General features: G+C 42.0%; 1 protein-coding gene across 1 annotated transcript in view; it reads left to right on the top strand.

Moving 5' to 3' along the window:
* KDM4B (lysine demethylase 4B) overlaps positions 1-22,096 on the top strand; it is a 90,241-nt gene that overhangs the window by 8,754 nt on the left and 59,391 nt on the right. The window contains exons 3-6 of the mRNA XM_035348250.1: positions 3,885-4,032; positions 6,086-6,261; positions 7,494-7,608; positions 9,063-9,256. Coding sequence (XP_035204141.1) covers positions 3,892-4,032; positions 6,086-6,261; positions 7,494-7,608; positions 9,063-9,256 — 626 coding nt within the window. The 5' untranslated portion in view covers positions 3,885-3,891. The remainder of the gene's footprint in view (positions 1-3,884; positions 4,033-6,085; positions 6,262-7,493; positions 7,609-9,062; positions 9,257-22,096) is intronic.

Below are 22,096 nucleotides of genomic sequence, written 5' to 3'. Positions count from 1 at the left end.
ACAAAATGAGTCTTATGTCACAAATCTGCTGTTTTCTCTTGTTGAGATCTGGACTGATAACAGGTAGTTTGTAGGACCAGCAGTAGTGACTTGTTTTACGCTTTCAGAAGTGTGCCCTGGGTACGTGTGCAGTGTTCAGCTCCAGCGCTAGGACAGATTCATTTCCACTAATAGTCTCTACCTGTAGTCAAAGTTACCCCCTGACTCAAAAGCCCGAGGAGGATGAGTTGGCATTATTCCACTCCTCAAAGATCAATAGTGCCCGAGCCGTGGGGAACTGCTTGAAAAGTCCCAAGCCTTTCACTGAAAGACAGGATTCCGGGTTCTGGAAGTCCTTTAGTAAGCACAAGTCGTTGATCTCAGCTGGGTTTCGTAGGCTTTTTCTGTGCTATACAGAGCTTTCAATCAACAGGTGTAGGATTTCAGTCACAAAAGTGTCTTAGTTCACATCAGTTTTAGAGGTAAAAGTCTCACGTAAAAGTCATTGAAATTAAAAACTCAGCTCTTTGTGTCCGCTGAGATCATTTCTGGAGACAAGTTGTAGTGTTTCCTTACCAGCACTGCAAATTAGAAGGTATTTCATAATATTTCACGTTGTTACTCACTCTTACAAAGAAACAGAGTGCACCCAGCTGAGAAAAATACCTTAATTCTTCTTTTCATGAACTAATAGGGGGCTTAGACTCTTTCTGCAAAATTGTCCTTTTCAGTATTATTAGTGAAGAGAGAAGAGGTAGTTCGCATTGTCGCCATCCACTCTGCTGTACAGCAGAGCCTTGAATGCAAAATGGCTTTAGTGTTCTCAAAACAGTTGGATTCTGCTGTGAAATCTTTCTCAGCGAGCTTATTACAGCAGTGTTGTATCGAGGTGGCCTCTACTTCGATCGTGTAACGCAGCAGCACCGCCTGGCTCCCCTCAGCGGCCCTCCGGCTCCTCCTGCTCCCATGGCCCCTTGTGGGACTGGGAGCTGAGGGGTTAACAGGGAATGCTGCCGCTATTTATCTAAACTTCTGTAGTGCTGCTATTGCAAAGGAATTAAGAAAGAAATCCTCTTCTCCCAAGGCTTGCTCTGGGTACCAAGCTCCTCAGGGCTGCTGAGGTGGAGGGGATGTGGCTGGAGCTGGTTCTCTGTTCACCTGAGCTCCGTGGCTAGTTTTTGTTGTAATGGCGTGGTTAATTTAGTCAGGTGAACGTATATTGCAGCAAATGTTATCTAGGAAACACGTGGAGATGTATCCTTAGGATAAAGAGGTGGGGTTAAACATGGAAATATTCAGTGTGCTTTACCAGCTCTGTGCTGCAGAGCCGCGAAGTACCGTTCTTGTGCTGAGTAAAGCCTTTAATTAATTGGTCAAACTGTGGAAGTAGTTTTGGATTCCAGCCCCACCCCACTCCCTGCTTTGTCTGAGGATTTCTTTGGACTATTCTCTCCCAGTTCATTGAGTAAAAATTGAAGTTGCCGAAGGGCATCTTCGTGAGAAGATGGGATAGAACTACTTTTTTGTTGTTCTTCCTTTCCTGGTTGTGGGCAAAGCTGCAAATACTGGGAAGGCCTCCCTGGAGCAGATGGTGCTGGCAGGCTTTTCCTCAGGGTTTCTCTCTCTCAGGGCCAGATACGCCAGAGCAGCCTGCATGCAGCACGGCACCGCACTCCTGCTGCGTGGCCCTGTGGCATTTCTGGTCCTGCTTTAAAAATAGCAGAAGTATCCTCAATGCGATTGCATTTGAACAGGATTTCGGGGTTGGTTTCTCTGTGTCCCCCACTTCTCCGATACTGGCTTTTCTTCTGCTTTGGACTCTTCACCAGGGCCAGCCCCCGCCATTTGCTGACGAAGAGCAGCGCCTTCCCAAATACCGCCTGCGGTTGTGGCCGCCCTGAGCCGGGCCCTGCTCAGCTCCAGGGGCAGGAGGTGCTCTTTGCTATTTTAATGTTTCTAGAAAACACTTGTGTAGGTATAGATCTGATGTTTCTTATCTTCCAATTCTGATCCTGAAACACAGGGAAGTCTTTTCTGCAAGGCAGTCAGAAATCTCTTCAGGCGGGGTCACCCTGCAGGTGGAGGGGCCGGCACAGGGCCGTATGTCTCAGCTAGCAGGGGTTTCTGTCAGAAACGCAGTCGTTGTGGGAATCTGTGATGTATTGAGCTAAGGGACTGGGTCCACAGCTTTTTACTGGGCTGATTTGGCTCAGGGATGCTGTGGGATGCTTGGGTTTATTGTCTGTTCACCGCGGATGCAGGAGAGCCTTGGCTTGTTTTTAGGCTTGGGATTACTTTGAGAGCTGTGCTGGGGAGGGGTGCGGGCTGGCAGACCGCTCTTCTGAAACAAATCCGATGCAAAAGTTACTTTGAAAATATTCTGAAATTTCAAGTCAAAACTGTTTGTTTCCCTTTGAAAGGAAATACATTTAACCCAGTTAGAATTGGAAAGGAAAACTTGATGCCCCAGGAGAGCTGGATGCTGTCTGTCCATCTCGGCGGGACATTTCCTTAGTTGCCTGTCTCTGGAGAAGCAGTTCAGTGCCATGCGCTCTGATTAAAGCCATGATACAGCAGACTGTCTTTCTTCTTTCCCTAACACGACGAGTACTTCTAGTAGCATCTGGAATACTTTTTCGCTAGGTCGAAATCAATTTAAATCCCATCCCACTTGCGATTTTTGAAGCCGCAGTTGCCGTAGCGTTGCTGCACCTCGTGCTATTCCCTGAAAGCCCCGCGGTGCCCTCTGGTGACAGCGGGAGCGCCGTGGTGCTTTTCTGACATGGAGGATGGCTCCGTGGCTGTGCTGGCGGCTGAAATGCCGTTAAAAGGTTTTGTTTGCCTTATGAGTTTCTAAAGTAGCCTTAAAAGGTCTGTTTTCAAAATTGGGATTGCATCCTGAATTATTTTGGATTTTTTTTCCCTTGTGAATTTTGGAGTAAACTGAGCAATTTTATTTCTCATATTGAAAGACGCTTTGAACACTTAGACATCTAGATTTTTTTTAATGAATAGTCTGGCTCTTAATTTTGTCTGTGTAGATATCAAATACAATCAAAGTGTAAGGAAATTACATTTTTTAAAAAAGCCATCTTTTTAATTTTTTATGTAGCCTAGCACCCCCCAAAAATAGAAGAAATATATTGCTAATACAGTGCTAATGCATTGGTCAAAGCTGTTTTTTTATTATATATATATATATATATATATATATATATATAATAAATATAGAAAAGGAAAAAGCATTCTGATGGGGAGCTGTGAGGGGGCAGCAGCTAGTTCCATGCATGCACTGCACAGATGCTGAAGATACTGAGAAGTTCGTTCTTGAGTGCTGTTCTGGGGAGACACCATTTCATATGATGAGCAGAGGGGCCCGATGTCAAGTCTACATGCTATATTTAGGCCATATTTGACCTCTGAAGTGTGACACTGGTATTCCTAACATCGTTGTTTCCTCTGGCCTGCTCAAGTGTAGATTTGGTTACACGATAATAAATATACTCACCTTAGTGTGGCTTTCTCCTATATGGAAATAAGAATTCACCACAGTGATTTTAACTGTTTTAGAAGTGAGTTCTGTCACTCGTTACAGCTTCTGATGTCTTAGAAAAACAATGGAGAAGTGCATAGAACACCTTGTGGAGTTCCCTGATACTTCTTGGGGCCCTGCTATCAAATAGACTACTTGGATTTTTGGTCAGAAACCCTTCATAGCCATGCTGGAGGATGCTACTTACAAATACTTTCTCAGATGTGAGGAGAGAGAAAAATGAAAAATGTATTGTTGCCTTTCTATATTTTATTAAAGCACATGGAAAGAACATAAAAAAATTAACTATCTTTTTTGTGCCTTTCTTCTTTTTCTCCCTTTTGTTTTCGCTGTTCAGGTGCCGCCACCATAGTGGAAATATGGGGTCTGAAAACCCAAGTCCGCAGAATCCTGGCTGTAAGATCATGACCTTTCGTCCCACCCTCGAGGAGTTTCGGGACTTCGGGAAATATATTGCCTACATTGAATCGCAAGGAGCTCACCGAGCAGGGATTGCCAAGGTCAGTTTGCCTAGCTCCAGTGGCTGAGAGCTTTCTGAAGGCTGCCTGCCTGAGACTCTTTTATGTGAGGTGCCTGTGCGCTCAAAAGTAGTTTTTGTTCATGTGGTCAAGTGGAGAACGTTTTTGTAAATTGTACTTGCAAACTCTTTGTTTTGATTTACAGAGAGGAAAGGCGAAGGAGTTACAGGCCTTTCATAAGAGAGGAAGAAGTGTTTATTTAAAGAATGTATTTTCCTGACCCCAAACAGGAAAGCAAGAATATTCCCGATCCTTACAGAGATGGGTGAAGGGTATTGCCATGTCCCAAGTCTATTGCTGGAAATAGAGAAATATTGAGGTTTTTCAGCTACCCCCAGACGGTTGGGGTAAAGGATCAAGCTTTTTCAAGTCTACCTAGGTTTGGATGGGGACAGAGTTCCTAAGTCATATTTATATGAATGGATGCAAACTTCTTGCTCTTACCTTTTTTATGTTCTGAGCTACTGTCTTAGGCGAACTTGAATCTACACCTGTAAATGTGCTGTGTATGTGTGTGAGATTCCTAAAGGTATCCAAAAGCCTTTTTGATCTTCTGGAAATAGTTCTCCGGCCAGCTCTGAAACCTTTTTCTGCCTCCTATTCACATTCATGTCTTTACGCTGAAATCAATGAAACATTATAAGAAATCTTCTGTGACACTTTTAAATTCCAATACTTTAAATGTTGCTGCTTGGAAGAAAAATAGAACTGATTCGAACTGTTTCTGTGGAAGTGTCATGTTACTCCATAGACTGAGAGAGCATTTCTTCTGACAAGGTAGTTGTTAAACGTGGTATTTAGCAGAACTTAATAAACCACAGCAGAGAAGTAAAGCTGTTAGGCATGAAATAATAGTTATTTCTTCTAAAATAGGTCAATTACTGTTTTTATTACAGTTCTAAGTAGAACAGAGTATTGATAAAAAGCTCTGTGTTATGTTTCCTTGTCCACTCAAGTGTACTAGCAATTATGTTCTGTGAGTCCGCTAGGGTAGATTATTTTAATAAAGGTTGTTGGTGAATTCCAGATGTTCTAAAGAAATTACTCTACCCGTAGGACTAAATCTCAGCATTTCAAGTTAATTTTTGTGTCTCCACTGCAACTGCAGTTCAGAACTGTTTAGTGGAAGCAGAGCTCATCATATCCTAAAGGAACCATGCGCACAAAAATCAATAACTTGTCTTCATGTTCCTGTAACTTTTTTTTTGTAAATCCTTACACCAAATTAGATTGTAGATTTTTTTATTGTTATTTTTTTAATTCCACATGCCCGCTGAATGTTCTACTGATTGTTCTCTGATCGTGAGCCTAGAATTATTGGCAACTCTCCTCTTTAAAATTACAGCTTTTTCTTCCAGATTCAGCGCTGCTTTGCAGCGGTGTTTTTTTCCTGGATGTGTTTTCCCCAGTTTTCTTTTGTTCTTCTCTACCCTTTACCCTTGATGTTGGGCCCCTGACGTGTCCCCTAGAATGCAGGAGTACCAACAGGAATAAAGCGACAGGATTGTGACCCTTCCGAATATAAAATTAAACAAACAAAGCAGCAACAACCACCTCCCCCCCTTAGTGTCAGTGAACTTCTAGGTGGAACAGTGATGTAGACTACTATAAAAGGTTACAGAGTTGTAGAGTTACAGCGTATTAATAAAGCTTCTTGAGCCTTCATGCAGTGTTGTGGAATGGCAGGTGAGAGAGGAATGCTGCTCTGGAGGGAAAGCACGTGCAGTCCTCTTGGCATGCAGTGTATTTCCTTGCAGTAGTTGTGGATCTGTTCTTCATTCACTGGCCATCTCCTGTGACCCCGTACTGATGGCACAGCTGGCAGGCAGGCTACCAGCCCTCTAAACATGTCAGCTAGTACTGTACTTCAGCGGTTGCAGAACAGGTGTCATGTCATATGTGCTTGTTATTTGAGATGCTGCTGTTACCTGCTAACACACAGCAGGGTGAAATACCTTCCATTTAACTTGTTTTCCTTAGTAAAAGTTGTGTTTGCCTGTTGTGAACTTGAAGTTTTTTTTTTTTCCTCTTACAGGTGATTCCTCCCAAGGAATGGAAGCCACGAAAAACCTATGATGACATAGATGATATGGTTATCCCAGCTCCCATTCAGCAGGTGGTTACTGGCCAGTCGGGGTTATTCACCCAGTACAACATACAGAAGAAACCAATGACTGTGGGAGAGTACCGGCGTCTGGCTAATAGCGAGAAGTATGTTAGCGTTAACTATGCTCACCTTGCGAATGGGGGAGTAGTGTGGAAAGCCTGAAGAAAAAATGAAAAGATGTCGTCTGCCTTGTTAAATAGGAAGCATTTTGGAGGAAACAAATTTTTCTTGATGGCTGACATCCAGAATCTCAAACGAGTTCATAACTTGATATGTTTGGTGTATCTTTGATCTTTTTCTGGGAGCTGGTATAGACAATTCTTTGAAGTCAGTATTTGGCTAAGAATCTGCCTGAAAAGAATCATTTGTGGCTCCAAGAAGAGCTCTTGGTATATTAATGGATGTTCTGGGAAATGTCTTCCATTGCTCAGGTACAAATATGAGTGCCTGAGCTAATATTAATAGCAAGTGTTGTCTGAACATGGGAACATTGGGAACACCTCAGTTCGCTGGGACAACCTAACTGATACAAGCTGCAGTTGCATTGTTTTTCCAGAGTTGCTTTCCCAGAGCTCCGGGCTACCATGAGTTTTAACTCTACGTTACTGATGTTATGCAATCAACTTTGACATTTGCTAACACAGCCTATACACGTTCCTTGCCTGTGTTCAGCAGACTGTGATAACTTCACCTCATGCACTGTTAGGATGAGGATCTGCTTCACTTAAATGCTCATCCTGTTTGTCCATACTCATGAAGAGGTTTTGTAGAAGGATCGAAGAGGCAGTAAATAACATGAATCTGAGCAGAATTAAAAATGAGATGCATCTTCAGTAACCTCTGAGTCTGCCTGCTTTGATTATTAACTTACTTTTACAGCCACTAGGAAATGAAAAGTTCACTAGCGTAAGTTGCAGGACTAGAAGCAAGAAGACCTGAGTTCTGTGCTCGGCTATATCCGTGCATTATGACATGACCTTAGTCCACCTTACATTTTTCTTTGCTCTTCCCCCACCCCTTGCTGAATTTAATATGCTTTTATGGTGTAATAACAAAATCTAGATTTGTTTCCTGTAATTTGTACGTTGGTTCGAGATAATTAGATGGCAGATGCTATAAAAACATGTTCCACGTCCAGTATACTGTGTGCTGTATGGAATCTGCTTCCCAAACTATAACTAACAAGCCTTTTTGTAATGTGAACTGGTGGGAATGGCAATTCCAACTCAGCATTTCCCAGTGCTGAGAAATGCACTCTTCCTGGCAGTCATTTTATGTCTGTGGTGAGTCTTCCCTGGGACTTGTTGCATCCTTACCTCTTCTGTGTTCTTATCAGGTATTGTACTCCACGCCATCAAGATTTTGAAGACTTGGAGCGCAAGTACTGGAAGAATCTCACGTTTGTCTCACCAATTTATGGGGCTGATATCAGCGGCTCACTATATGATGCAGTAAGTAAAAGGCTCCTTGTTTTTTTTTTTTAATGTGTTCACTGACTTCCCTTTATTGCTCTTAACTTATTAAGGAACAGTAATTTAGAATTTGCTTGATTTAGCAACTTAAAAGTAAAGGACATATTTATTTTTCACTCATTAATAAATGATGACTAAAATTTCCACTGCCCCTAGAGATTCTGGATAATAGAGGCAATGAAGCCTGTGAAAGCTTAGTTTTACTAGAAAAATGAGGGAAAATGTGTTTTGAAAGAGTTCTTAGGAAACATGTGGCAGAAAGCTGTATAAAGCTTGCAGAAAAGGTTAAAGAAAACTGGACTTGTGATGTATGACAGCATGTGGGTAAATTAAAAGTATTCTGCTGGTCCTTATCTCTTTCATGCTAGTTTATTTAAAGAGAGAATAAAACATATTTCACCTGTACCTTGCTGGAAAAGCAGTATTTCAAGGAACTGGGCCCTTCATCAGAAGCACTTTGTTATCCCTTGTTGCAGTTTTTTGGTAATTGATACAACTAAACTCTTTACATTTGTTTTTTTTTTTTTTTTCTCTGTAGACAGTTACATTAGGGCATAACACACCTGTGTGCTAATTTATGTTACAATTCAAACCGTTTTGGCTTTTCCTTGGTGAAATTACATCCTCTGCTTAAAGTATGTGTGGTGTGATTTCTTCGAATGTAAATGATAAAGGTTGCTTGTTTTCTTACTGTGTGTAGGCGGCTAATTTACCGCTGCGCCCCTCTTCTGTAGTTTTGAGTAGAAAGTTGCATCATTTTTGGAGTGTTGTACGATTGGCCACAGTATAAACTGTGTGTTGGTGTAAAAGTTGTCTTTTTATTATCAATGTGGTGTAATAAGGAATTAATTGGAATAAACATAGATTTCTGAGGAAACCAGCTACCAGTTTGAGAACACTTCCCGTTACTGCTTTTTCTGTTTAAATATTGATAATAACAAAGCTGTCTTCCCTATTCTTTATCTGAAGCACTGAGCTGATGTAGAGTCCTCTGCCACTTTGGCTACGTTTCAGTCTAGTGTTTCTCATCATCTGATACGTGTTCACCAGGTGAAGAGCATCTGGATGGAATGTCACTGAGAGAAGTGGTTTTTACCTTTAGTTTATCTTGAGTTTATGAGTAGAGTTTATTGAGTTTATTACTTAATAGTTGAGTATCATGGAGTACAAGTGCCTCTTCAGAGAACACATTTAGCTAGTAATCAGTCCCTTTACCACAAAGCAGTGGTAATGCATCCTCTTCATGGTCATTGATGAACATAAAAAGTAAGCTTTCTGGCAGCAGGTGGAAATAAATTAATGCAAATACAGGAACCCTCCCGGATTACACTAGGATATCCACGTTTTAAGGTTCTGAAAAGAAGCTGTGGTCTGTTAGGGTGCTATAGCAAGTCCTGTTATGTACCAGTACAAAACATTACTTTGTGTTATAGGATGTGGAAGAATGGAATATTGGCAATCTGAACACCCTCTTAGACATGGTGGAACATGAGTGTGGTATTATTATAGAAGGAGTAAACACTCCGTACCTCTACTTTGGGATGTGGAAGACGACGTTTGCTTGGCATACAGAGGACATGGATCTCTACAGTATCAACTACTTGCATTTTGGGGAGCCAAAATCCTGGTAAGTGGCAGAGTACTGATAGATGCTGACTATGTACCTTTGCCCTGTACTTAGAGATCACTGCAAAGTCACTTTCTTCAAGTCTACCCGATTCCGTAAGGCCTACCTAATCTCTCACTTTCTATTTTTCCCCTCTCCTACTCTATATTTGAAAGCAATTTTATTTTCTTCATTGCTAACTAGGTTAGAGGCCTAATTCCCAACTTTGTAGAAAAGTAGCAGAATTAGGGACACTTGCTGCAGTTACGATTAAAACAGATTTCAACATTTGGGGCTTCTCAGAAAACTGATGCACATGAGCAAACGATGATAAGAATGTATAGGTGCTCCAGAGGCCCTTTAATAGTGAAAGGTTGTTGTTGTTGCATCATTTTGTAGGCAGGGGACATGTGTTACTTTAAAATTTCCATTATTTAGATACGTAAATATGCTTTCAAATCCAGGAACAAGGTAGGTCCAAGCACTGCTTTTTCATGATCAGTTCTTAGAATAACGATAAGCATTTCCCAACACTGTTGATGCATAGACCGGTTGGAAATAACTTTACACAAAAGTAATCAATAGATGAGGATGAAATTAATAACCTAGGAGATCTGGAATAAGTTAACAAGAGCCAGTATTATTTTTTCTCAACCCTCCTATTTAAAAGTATAACCAGAGAGACTCTAGCAACCCAGAAGAGCTTTGCTGAAGATCTTGATATGACTAATAAATATTGACATTTGCGTGCAAATTAGAGCTTAAATGTCACTGTGAAACTGCTGTCATTGTGCCCTGGCACTGGCAGACAAGATCCTCCCATCTCTGCAATATGAGTCCCCGGTGACACCACATATCTCCAGGCTGTTAGTGCCTGCAGGCATATAAAAGCTACCAACAGCAAAGATGCTATGATGAATGGATATAGGGTTCTTCCACAGGCTTGAAAAGGAGTGGAAGGAGGGGCTGGATCTGTAACATTCAGCTGTCGTCTTAATGTGAACATTTTAAATCTTCCCAACGTGTCAGGAAATTTGTTGCCACAGCGTTTGTGATTCTTAGTCTCCCTCGTTCGATGCATGAGGATTTTGCAGAATCGCTTATGATGCCTCAGTTAAGCTTGATCTCAAGGAACATCTCTCTGGATAATGAATGAAATGTTACATGCTTTCATTTTAGATACTGTCAAATTTTTAAATTCATCTTTAGAAGTGGTTCATTCAAAATCGTTTTCATTAGGCCCTCACCTCCAGTAGGTGGTGCCACCAGCACACGAGACCCGCTTACTCTCCTTTGCACAGACATTGCAGTGACCATCAGCAAAGCCCCCTCTTCAGCGTGGCGGTGTCAGCACACACGAGTTAGCTGCTCTAGGAGTTGTACAGGTGGCTGGCCTTGATGTCCGCATTAGTGTTGCGTGGCCGTGGCTGTATCTGACCACTCCTTCCATACTTACGTGTTATGAGTTCTACTCTACCTGTCTTTTGCTTATTTTTTGCTCTGGGCCCAGAACAGAGGGTTCTCTTTCAAAAGCAAAAATAAGGACAGAAAAGAGAGGCAGGTTACAACATGCAAGTAATGGCTGCTCTGCTTAGGAACAAACAAGCTCTGACATTGTGAGCAAAAGTGAGAGGACAGGTACTAAATGAAATATATCCTAATATTTGTGGCCTGAACTAAACTTTTTCTACTTATATGTATCTTGGGATTTTCATGTCAGTGTCGGTGGCTTTTCTGTTTTGTTGTTTGGGTTGATTTTTCTGAGTTCTGTAAATAACAATATGTGGATAACAACATATTGTGTCTGTCATAAGGATGATAAACTCATTGTGTGAAGCTGTTGCCTCATCTGTGCAAAACTGCCTTTTCCTTATGTTCTTATGTTTTTTTTTTTATTTTTTCCTGTGGTATATACAGATTGCATAGTAGAAAAACAAAGAAATCCTTCAAGAAGGGAAACCCAAAACACCTGTGTGTAGCATGCTTGTATGAATTTGGGTAAGATTCAGAAAGAACTAGAAATCGTAGACTGAAAATCATGTCTGTTAAATACCAAGTCTTAGAAGTTCTTAGTAGCTTTTATTTCTGTCTAATCCTATTGAGGATTTCAGGGGAGATGCTAGGGAACACCTGATACTCCCTAAGAGGGATTTTAGTTGTTGAAAAGTTCAGCCACTGCTGCTTATAAATGGATAAAAGAGATCATAAAATTTTCTTATGAAAGAACTCAAGTCTTGCTGGTTAAAAATAATGGGATGTGCCATGCACCTGGTTGGGGGCTGAGGTGAGGGAAAAGAAGGCACTTTTACCATGCTTAAAAGGAGGGGAGGTTGGGATTTTTTCATCCAGATGTACAGGTTTTATTTTCTGGTAACTGGTTCTGTAAACCTTACGTACATGGTGGGGGAAAAATGAGGATTTTGAGGTTAGGCCATGTTTTGGGTAAACCATTTTCCTGTTCAAGTGAGCTTCTTACATAGATAACTGCATAAGGCAAAAAATAGATGTATTGTGACAGGATGCCACTGCTGGTTTGGCAGGCCTTCTTGCTGTTCCCTGAAGCAGCAGGCAAGAGTATGTCACTTGCCCAAGTCATTTCTTTTTTCGTTTTCACTCTGACAACTTCTGTTAATGAGCTCTTAAGCTCTTCTGTGAAGAAGCATGGGCTTTTGAGGGGTAAATCGGAATACCATTTTGAGCAGACTGGAACTTTCCAGGCACATGAGCAATAACCCATCTTCTGGATGCGGTTGCAGTGATCCCAGAGGTCAGCTGGGGGAGCTCGTGGACTTCAGCGGTGAAATTCCAGTGGTGCAGCCTGGCTTTACTGGGGAGATGGCTAAAATGTTAGTTCTGTTTTTTCTGGCACTACCACTGTGGAAATTTCCCAGCTTCCTTCATCCTTTTTATAGACTCTTTGACTCTGACAGTGATCATCTTAGAAGCACCTCAGGGAATAGCAGGAGTGTGGAGAGTTACGAAGTCTACCAGTTTGGGGTTGAGCTCTAAAATAAGAGGCAGAGTTATTGTTTGGCTGTCAGAGATTTTTATATAGTGAAACCAAGCACTCTGTATATTGGTAGTATTCTGCCTCAAAATTGACTGTTCAAAACATAACTCTTTCTTCATGCCCCTCATAAATTATCTTGGGCTACTTTAATTCAGGCTGTGTAACCAGAGCCCTGCTTTGCAGGGTAGCAAGTGGGAACAGTGAGAAGCCACCAGCTCTGTTTCTTTTCAAAGACACAGTGAGAAAGGAATAGGGCTGTTTGCCCAGACCTCATCCAGGTGAGTTGGACGAGAAATGGACATGTTGATTTTTTGTGGAAGAGGTGAAGTACCTTCTCAGGGAAGTCAGGATGCAGTCAGACCATAAAAAGCCACCTCAGTGGACAAAAGCTGCAAAAGCAATCGCTCTCTTCTGTAGGTCAGGGAGGGTGGTTACTGAAGGATTATTTTGCATGTATGTATTTATTCCTGCCTTTGGAATTCTAGGTTATACCTCTTGCAAAATGGGTACTTCGAGTGGGAGAGTTGAAATAAATGTTTATGGTTCAACAACTGAAGATGACTTCTTTGTACAACCTAACGAGCAGCTGCTTGGTCATACAACTCCTTGATTAATATGTGTCTCTTTCACTGCAGTGAAGTCCTGCTGCCAACGCTTCTTGTGCCGTTCCCTTTCCATAAGCTAAGTAGAACAGACTGTAGCAAAATGAATTCTCTGCACAGTTCTTGGGGATGCAGGTTAAAATGATGTTCAGTGCTTAGTGAAGTACTGCAGCAGTAAAGGGTCATCCAGTGATGGGGGAGAGCAAAGGGGGTAATGGAAGACAGCTTTTTTTTCCCTCTTCCAGTATCTTTAAATGATTTATCTGTGCTTGTAGATTGAAATGAATTTATTTCTTAAGCTTTGTCTCACACCAAGAAGAATGAGCACTGTTTGTCTTTAACCAGTATGATTATTTCTGTGAAGATATCTATACTGGCCATATACTTGCCTGTTATTGATCATCTCTTTGATGCTTTGTTTCTCAGGTGCATGCATCTGGTCTACATCGTAGTCACACTTCTGTTGACTTAACTAGAAAATAAGTCAGATTAGACTGAAGAGGGAATATGGAAGGTGTGGGCACTATCCATCAAACGTGCCGTGAATTTGCTGGGAAACTTCATTTTAAGCTTCTCAGGCAGGGAGCTGCCAGACTGAGTCTCTTGCTTGCTTGTTTCTCAAATTATAATAAAATGTCCCTCTCACATTAGTCGTTTAATTACAACCTTTTCATAGTCAGTCTTCATTTTTTTCCAAAAGTTTGAATGTATTTCATTTTGCAGCCCTATATTAAACCTCTTGTGGTAGGAGTTTTTACTGTATCAATTATACATATTATGTATAATTACCTTGTACATTCATATGCTGAGATCTAAAATAGAGCATATTGTCAAATGACGCTAAGAGAGGACTGATTTTTTATAGTGACAGAAGCAACAAAACTGAATGCCAAGTATAATACTTCATGGTTATTATGGCATTTTATTGAGGAATGTATGCGTCTCAGCCGTTGCTGTTTCAAAAGCATATTTTTAAACACTGAGATACTCCGCCATTTCACTTCATCTCTACAAAAATGTGTGAGCGCATATATTTGTGCTTTGTGGTCCTGCATATCCGTTATGTAGGTTCTCTTCCCGTGTTAGATAAGGGTTGTTTTACACTTCTGAATTGCCGCAGCAGTAGTAATCACACAGATTTAGGGGAACAAAATAAGCCCCACGCTCTAATGCTGCCAAAGCAGCACCAACCAGCACTTCTCACCTTTCAGAGTGGTGAGCAGTGCAGCCTCAGCTGGTTTCATTTGAGCCTCAGAAAGGCGCCTCAGAAAGGCTCTCCTCTTGGAAACAGCAGCACTGAGACCTTTCATGTCCCTTGCCCATGAGAAGCCAATGCAATAGCACCTTTGCAGGGCTTCCAGTAGTAAGGAAGAACGCAAGGAAACTTGAAATGCCTGTAATCACAATTATTGAATTGAGATTGAATACACTTAGGAGGCAGTACTGTCTCCATCATGTTTTGTCAACACGGTAACAGCTGACTGGGTAATAAGGTCACTTTTCTCAGATGTTTTGTGACTGATCTTGCCATATTGCAACAATATTTGATATTTTTTTTAAGTATTAGTGGGATGCTATACTGTAATCTTCCTCTCAGAAACTGCAGGTGTTAAACCAGAGTGACACTGAGGATGGTAATCAATTTTTATAAAATGTCTCTGTTTCCTTATCATGATGGATGTTTAATCCCCCTTTAATTAAGAGAGGGAGCCAGCTTTAGCTTTTAAGTTGTATGGTCTCCTTTCTAAAACGTTCCCTTGTTGAAAGTGGATCATGCCTAATCTGTTTGACTTTGATATCACATAGTACGCTTTTGCCAGAACAGCAGTTTATGTAGAATTAAGGACAAATTACCCAAGGAATTTTAAAATAATATGATTAGTTAAAAGCACTGGTCACTGATAGGATTACATTCTTAAACACCACTCTAGAATTCGGTGTTGTAAAGGTCTCAACACGGCTTCCTTGAAAGTATGTAGAATTACCTGAAAACTTTGGTTATAGTATTTTAGGGTTTCTACCTTCTTCTTGCTCTCTAGCAATGATGTCTGCGCAGGCCAAGTCTTTCTGTGGGAACTGAGGAAAACGAGTCCAGGGGAGGACTTGCTTGTAACATCCACGTTTTAATAAATTTGGAGTATCTGTTACTGATGCCACCAACAATATGGAAATAGCACATTTTCTAGGAGTGATCTAAGGGGGAGATCTAAAGCAAAACGTGCTTGTTCCCCTGGGAGTGGGTTGTACAGGGAGCCCTCTTTATTCTTGGCTAATAGCATATACTAAGGCAGCTGCAGATATGCAAGTGCTGAGCATCTTACTGCTGATTTTATTTTTCATTATTGTCTTAGGGAGCACTGCAGCTGTCTTAGTCAGAATTCTCGTCCTGTCCTCCCTCCAGGATAGAAAACGTTGATCCCTGGAAAACGATCTTGGGGAAATAAAATGACCTAATGCAGGCACAGAGCTCCACTCTTCCAGTTTCTCTCACTCTTTTTCAATGCAGGACACTGGGTCCTTGTCCCCGTTTCCCCTGCGTGGTGTTCTCCGCCATCCTCCTGCATTAACACACGCTCACATATGTTGCAGTTTGTTGTGGGCTTCATGTAATCCCATTTAAAGCAGCTGGATTGAATGTTTGATACTGAACTGTATGGCAGCAGGGGGGACGGGCACTTCTCCCTTGCATCACTTACTGCCTTCTAACTATAGCCTTCCCTCAGGGAGCTGTTGCACACAATGGTTGAATCACTGAATTGATCAGATGTGATTTTGAGTCTTGATTATTGGGATCTCAGTAACCCTCGCACCCTGGAGATCCTGTGAATTTCTTGAAGGCAGATTGGCAGGAATCACAGAGGCGTTTTGCTCTTAAGGCGACTGAGGACTCTGAATTGGTACGCCTTTTTTTTTCTCCCTATCCATACAGAGATTTTTATTTTTATTTTCTGAGTTTTCCTTGACCCATTTCTTGGCTTTAGGAAATTCAGAAGAAGGTTCTGCAGCCTTCTCCCTCACCCCCCTCGATCCCCAAGGTCTGCAGCCTTCCTTTTTTTTAAATGGGTGTGCACGTTTGCTGTTTGTGCGTTCCACTCCGTGACAGTGGAGATTTATCGGCTTGTTGGGGTAGAGTGGGGGAGAAAGGAGAGGCAGAGGAAGGCCATTTGGCAGTGAGGGGCTCCTTGCAGCTCACAAATTTCCTTCCAGCCTCTGCTATCCCATGTAATCTGTTTTACAGCTTTGCAGTTTTGGATTGAAAAAGTAGAATTTATGGTGAAGGTTGATTTATAGATTAACTGCACCACCATTTACTCTCAGGCAGATTTGGCAAAGCAAGACCCTTTTCTGTTGATAGAAGGGATAGAGGAAGGAACACTGATATTCATTAAAAGAAATCAAAAGTAAGGGAGATAAAGTATGACCAGGCAGAGCAGCTTTTCACTCTGCTACATCTTCCACAACTGCTAGGTGAAAGCTGCTTCGGGTTTCTGCATTGAGAATTCGTGTGCATGTTGATTTTGCTCCGAGATTCACGAAAGGAGTGATATATTGAGATGCAGAGTTGCATCCCCCTGTAATTCCCTGATAAATGAGAGCAGTGCAGCAGTGAGTTATTAATACAGCCTTTCAAGCCTCATATACCGCAGTCATTAGTTAATCAATACAAACCACGCTACGCTGCTGATATTCAAACGAGCCTTCCTCCAGGCTCCCCGAGGGCTGAGGGCGCTGTTTGTCCTGGAGGTGGTGCTGTGCCTGAAGGATGATGTAACCTTCATTAAAAAGGGGCCGGCGTAGTTGATAGGCTGCTTTACACGTCCGAGGGAGCGGCGTGTTGTAGGGACTGGAGTGTTTTGAATGTAGTGAAGTCATCAAACCAAACCATACAAAGCACGATGAGCCCAGGGACGCGTTAGGGGGATTATCTTCCAAATGAGGTGCCTGCAGTTGGAATAGTGGGGATTTTTCTTTCTAATAGACTTGGATTTTTATCGTGGTGTTACACTGTTGTAGATAGATTATTAAAAGATAACTTTTCACGCTGCAGGGGAGGCATGGTGCTCTGGGCCTTTCTGCAGGCACTCTCATCTAACACCAAGAGAAAATGCCATGAAGGCCAAGGCAGACTCGGACTGATGGGATCAGCTGTGTAAACCCTTTGAGGAGGGACTGTTGCTCTGTAAGAATGGGTGAAATGACCTCAGCCAGGCAGCAGGCTGTTGGTATCCATTTGCTCTGCTCCTTTCACTCAGCTCTGTCACATCAGTGCTTTTTCTCCTTCTCCTCCCAGCTGACGACCTCTGCTCTGTTTGCTATTCTTATTCTTGCCTAAATCCACTGCAGAAGGTTCAGTATTAGTACATTCTTCGGTACCATTTGATTTTTCAGTTTATGCATTTTGCACCAATCTCTGTTGTGTGTGTTTAGTTTCTTGAAATTAAAAACTCCCACAAGTTGGGGTTTGCCTGCTAGTGGTTGTCCTGAGCCTAGGAAAGTGAAGATCCTTCTAATCTACGGCTCGTCTTTGTGCTCTCCCATAATGATCTTGAGAGGTGGTAATGCTGATCTGTGATCTCATTCTTATTTTTATAGTGGTGTCTTCAAGTGGGCTCCTACTCCAGCATTTAATGCGTGTGCTGCCGTTTCCGCCAGCACTAATAATTCATCACAGCTCGGTAGTCCCAGTCTGGATTGAAAGAAGCGTGCCTTTGATCCAAGAAGGCTCTTGCTGAAACTCATTCTTGCGTTTTGAAAGTGTCTGCTCAAAGCTCAGGCCTGATTTGAAATGAAGATCTATGGAAGTCTGACAGGATCACAGATTGGTTTTAATAACTGAGCCTTTTGAACGGTGCACTCTGCCACTGAGACAAGATGGGAGGGAGATGTGCCTCCATGCTTCACGTAACTTTCGGCATGATTTGACTTGGGCCCTGTGGGAGAACGAGCTTGCAAATTCCGGCTTGGCAGGGCCCTGAAGGGGGTTGCTTAGACGAGAGGGAACCAACAGTGGTACTGCAGAGCTTTGTCTGTATTCGTGTTTTGTTAAGGCATTGGCAGAAATCAGCAGGGATTTTTTTTTTTGCTCAGGAGAGAAAATTGACATTGGGTGATGCCAAGTGCAGTGCAAGTGTAGTTTAAAATAACAGAAGCCTGTAGTAATGGCAGTACTTAAATAGCACTCTGCGTCGGAGTGCTGTGTGATTGTTAACTAGTTAATGTTCGAAGTAACGTCTGTGCTGGGTTTCTAGCCACTTCATTTCCAACTGGACAGTCAGCGTGGCAAGGGGGATTGAGTAGATGAAACACAGGAACCCTTACGAGCTGTGTCACCAACCTTTATCAGACCCTAGCTATAGCACTCCTAGTTTTGATGCTGATGGAGCATAGGCACTGGCTTCAAAGTAGGTGGTGGTGTGCTCAGCCATCATTTGATGGCTGAGGATCGTTACATCTTTGGAATGTTTTCTTCCTCCAAAAGGAAATGTGTGTAGTGGCATTGCGTCTCTAGCACGAGGGGTTTCTGCATTCAAAGATACCTTTCATTACTAACGACCGGATTTCTTTTGGTCTGCTGTAGGAAGCTATCTATATTCTTCTCCAAAAGCAGTGAGCAGGAGCAAACACGTGCTGGTGCCCAGTGAAGGAGGCAGCTCTCACAAGCCAGTTGGCACCAGATAAAACATCTGCGATCTCCCCTGGTTACCTCTTTTTCTCCAGGTTTCTTGAGTTGTGTTGAGGTCTTTTTACCGTGTAAGGGCTTTGAAGCACAATCTTTGCTTCTTTTTGTGTTGGTGCAGTTTCCATTATGAAAGGAACCAGTAATTAATAATCTGATTACCAGTTTAGGGAAATAAATGTGATGTGAACAGGTTCTTCAAAACAAATAACAGCAAGTGGTAAGAGGATGCATATTATAGTCATTCATCTCTGTTGAATTGTATACTAATTATCTTCTTGGCCAAACTGAATGAATAAATGATTTCATAATGTTTTCCCCCAAACACCTTTTCTTAGTAAAATACCCCCTTCATATACAGCTCATTCACTGCGTGCAGAAGCAGACTGTGGGTTTATTTTGTGCATGTGGAAGTAGAATCACTCCAATGTGATTTGTAATTTCGTGCTTTGTGCCCGGCATTTGTTGCTGTGCAGCTTACTGGACTGTTACATTGGTAGTCTTTCCAAGACCAGATGGTTGTTCGTATTTAAACTCCCTGTTTTAAAATAGTATTTAAAAATTGCATTTGGGCTCTGGAAAAATCTTACTCTCATACCCAGTTCTAGGTTAGTTCTAGGTTAGGGAAACAACGTGAAATGTTCAATTGTCTGGTGGTCTTGTGCATGTTCTGAAGTTATTTGTTCAGGTGCACCTATTAAAAATTCTTATTGCTTTAAAATCAGAATTTGAAAAAGCAGCTGTCTGATGCTATTTCTTGAAACTGTCTCTAATGCTATTTCTAGCTCATGGCAGCTTTAAGATCGGAAGAGCCTTTTGATGAGAGTGATTTAACGACTTGTGATTGGTAACCTTTGGTAATCTTCCAGCAGTCGATCCATTAGGATTCGATACAAAGTCCAGAGTGGCTTGAAATATCCTGCCTAATGTTGCTGCAGAACAAACTGAAGGGCTGTAATTGCCCAGACAGTTTCTTAAGGGAAGGAGGAGGTTTCTCATCTTGGGTGTTCTGTTAAGAGCACAATTACTTGCCACTTCTCGGTATTGTGGATGGCAGTGGGGTTGATAATTAGACAGCTACGCTAATGGAAGAGGGATCTTATGTGGAATAGCCTCCACGGTACAAGCGCTGAGAACGCTCACTGTTACCTTTCTGAGCAGGTTTTGTCCTGGTTTTCTTCCTGTGCTCGTTCCCATAGGGCTGCATTTGAGCAGCTGTCTTCAGAGCTCATTTTTTCTCTGAGCTTTAGAAGACAGGTTGATTTGGTGTGCTTGTGTGGTTGTAATCTTGTTCTGTCATTACCTATTTACTCCTTATTATGGCTTTTTGAGCAGATACTCCCAAGCCTCTGTGTTTATCTTTCTTCCTATGTGTATTTCAATAAAAATGTCATTATTTGAAATCATTGACACTGCTGGTTAAAGATACTGAATTCCATCATCTATTGTCCTGTAAAATGATCCATTAAAGATAAAACTGCAGACACTCAATAAAGGTTTTTTCCTAGGAACAAGGAGCTCTCTGATCCGTGTGCGGTCTTATCTCCGGAGCACGCGTTTGCATTCTTGATGCAGAGGAGCCACAGCACAGGGGGACAGATGAGGGAGGCCAGAGACTTTTTGCTTTCCAAATGGTGATTGTGAGAAGTGGAACTGAGCACCTAAAGCAAATTCACTGTTGGATAACCTCAGATACTGATAAGGAGGAGAAGAAGGGGTGTTGATTGCTGTCTTTTAACAGATTGGGAGGGAGAAAGGGATGAAGGACTACTAAATGTGGAGGACAGTAAAGGTGAGGAAAAGGAGAGCTGACTGAAGGGTAGGGAGCTGACAGTGCCCACGACGAAGGAGCAATCCATTCTTGTTGTTGAAATACCTTTTCTCCAGACAGGCTGCAAAACCAGCTTTAAGAACAGCACAGAAAAACTCTTGATTATTGCTCTGAGCTTTATTTTGACACTGCTAGGAGATGTATTATAAATACTTTACCTTGTAGAGAAAAAACAGGTCTTGGAAAGAGGATGTGAACTTTGCAGACGAGGATCTCCTCTGCATGTAGTGGTGGCTCTCAGTGGCTGCTATTGGGTGATAAATATTCCTGATAGACAAAGGCTTGGTTTGTGTGGTTTTTTTTTTGGAAGCATTACTGCTGTCAGGGAGGCTAAAGATGTTGAAGGCTAAGGTTCAGATTATGCATTTATGGACACATTTATTTTACAGAGATTGAAATAATAGCTTTTTATTCTGCCTGTCACCACCGAGAGTAGGTTGGCATTTGAATCTTCAAAGGGTCAATATTTTTGGCACAACTAAATCTGCTTTGAAGACAGGTAACTAACCCCCAGCTTGACGTGTGGTCTTAGGCACTTTAAATGTGCTGTTCGCTTTTTGTTTGCGTTCCTTATTTCAGTAATTATAGCATGTTAAACTGTGTGGGCCCTGTTTGGCCAGATCTTGTGCAGACACTGTGAAATTAACTTTCTTACCTTCTAACAGGAATTGGGCTGAAGTGACATTTCCGAAGCCTTGCAGCTGAACCTCCTCTGCCCGTGGTGCCCAATCTCTAGTAGAGAGCGGGCGCTTGCGATTTAGTAATCTAGTAATTGCTTAATTGTTCCGTTTTGGCGAAGGAGAGGCCAAGTTGCTGACGTGCAAGGTGTCGTAACTATCCAAATCTGTGAGCCTGTGTCACAACTGTAGCAAGAAAAGGGCTTGGAAGCTTTGAGGGAAGCTTGAACTAAGGGACGGGATATTCTGGCGCTCTGCCGAAGCTAATGATAGCTGCGAATGGTGTCCCTTAAACCAGGAGAAACCGGTGGGGAGGGCACGGGTGGGCCGAGGATTGCCTGAGGCAGCAGTGCTTTGTTGTGGGTAAAATGTTTTAATAGCTTTTGAGACAAAATTGAACCATCCTCATCCCCCACTTTGATGAGACAGCTTTAGGTCAGAATCTGAGCTAGCCTGGAAGGCCCCTGAAGAACACCTGATGCTGGAAAGCAGTGACATTGCAGTAGTGAATTCCCTCTTATGTCATCTTTTAATGGCTTCTGAACCAGTCCTTGTATCCCAGCATGGCCGGTGTACTTTTTTTTTTTTTTTACTGGCACACTCATTTAATTCTTAACTCACAAGACATTTGCTTATTTATTTTCATTGTTCCCGATAATAATTCGAAGCCATTAGAGGGGAAAATTGTATTCAAAAATGCTGTTTCACACTTTATTTGTTTGATGATTTAGAGCGATAGAAAATAGCACATTTGCTGGCTTTTATAGTCTGATAATTATCCACATCCATCAAGCCATTCCAGGGGAATAAACAAAACACCAAGAAAATTACACCGTTAATGACATCCTTTATGGCAAATAGGAAGGATCTTGTGCATTAAGGATAAAAAGGGGACTGTCCGGTTAAACTTATTACTTGTGAACAAAAGCAAGCTACCACTGTATGGGAATGATCACCTCACGCGTCTGTAGCTTTGGGGCATGGACCTTCTAGACCCGTCATCCCGATGTCTGGTAATTACCATTAGAATCAGGTTTGCAGGATAGTCAAGAACTCAGAAAATT

Source organism: Oxyura jamaicensis, chromosome 28, assembly GCF_011077185.1.
Source record: "Oxyura jamaicensis isolate SHBP4307 breed ruddy duck chromosome 28, BPBGC_Ojam_1.0, whole genome shotgun sequence".
Taxonomy (NCBI): domain Eukaryota; kingdom Metazoa; phylum Chordata; class Aves; order Anseriformes; family Anatidae; genus Oxyura; species Oxyura jamaicensis.
This window is presented reverse-complemented; position numbering and strand designations above follow the sequence as displayed.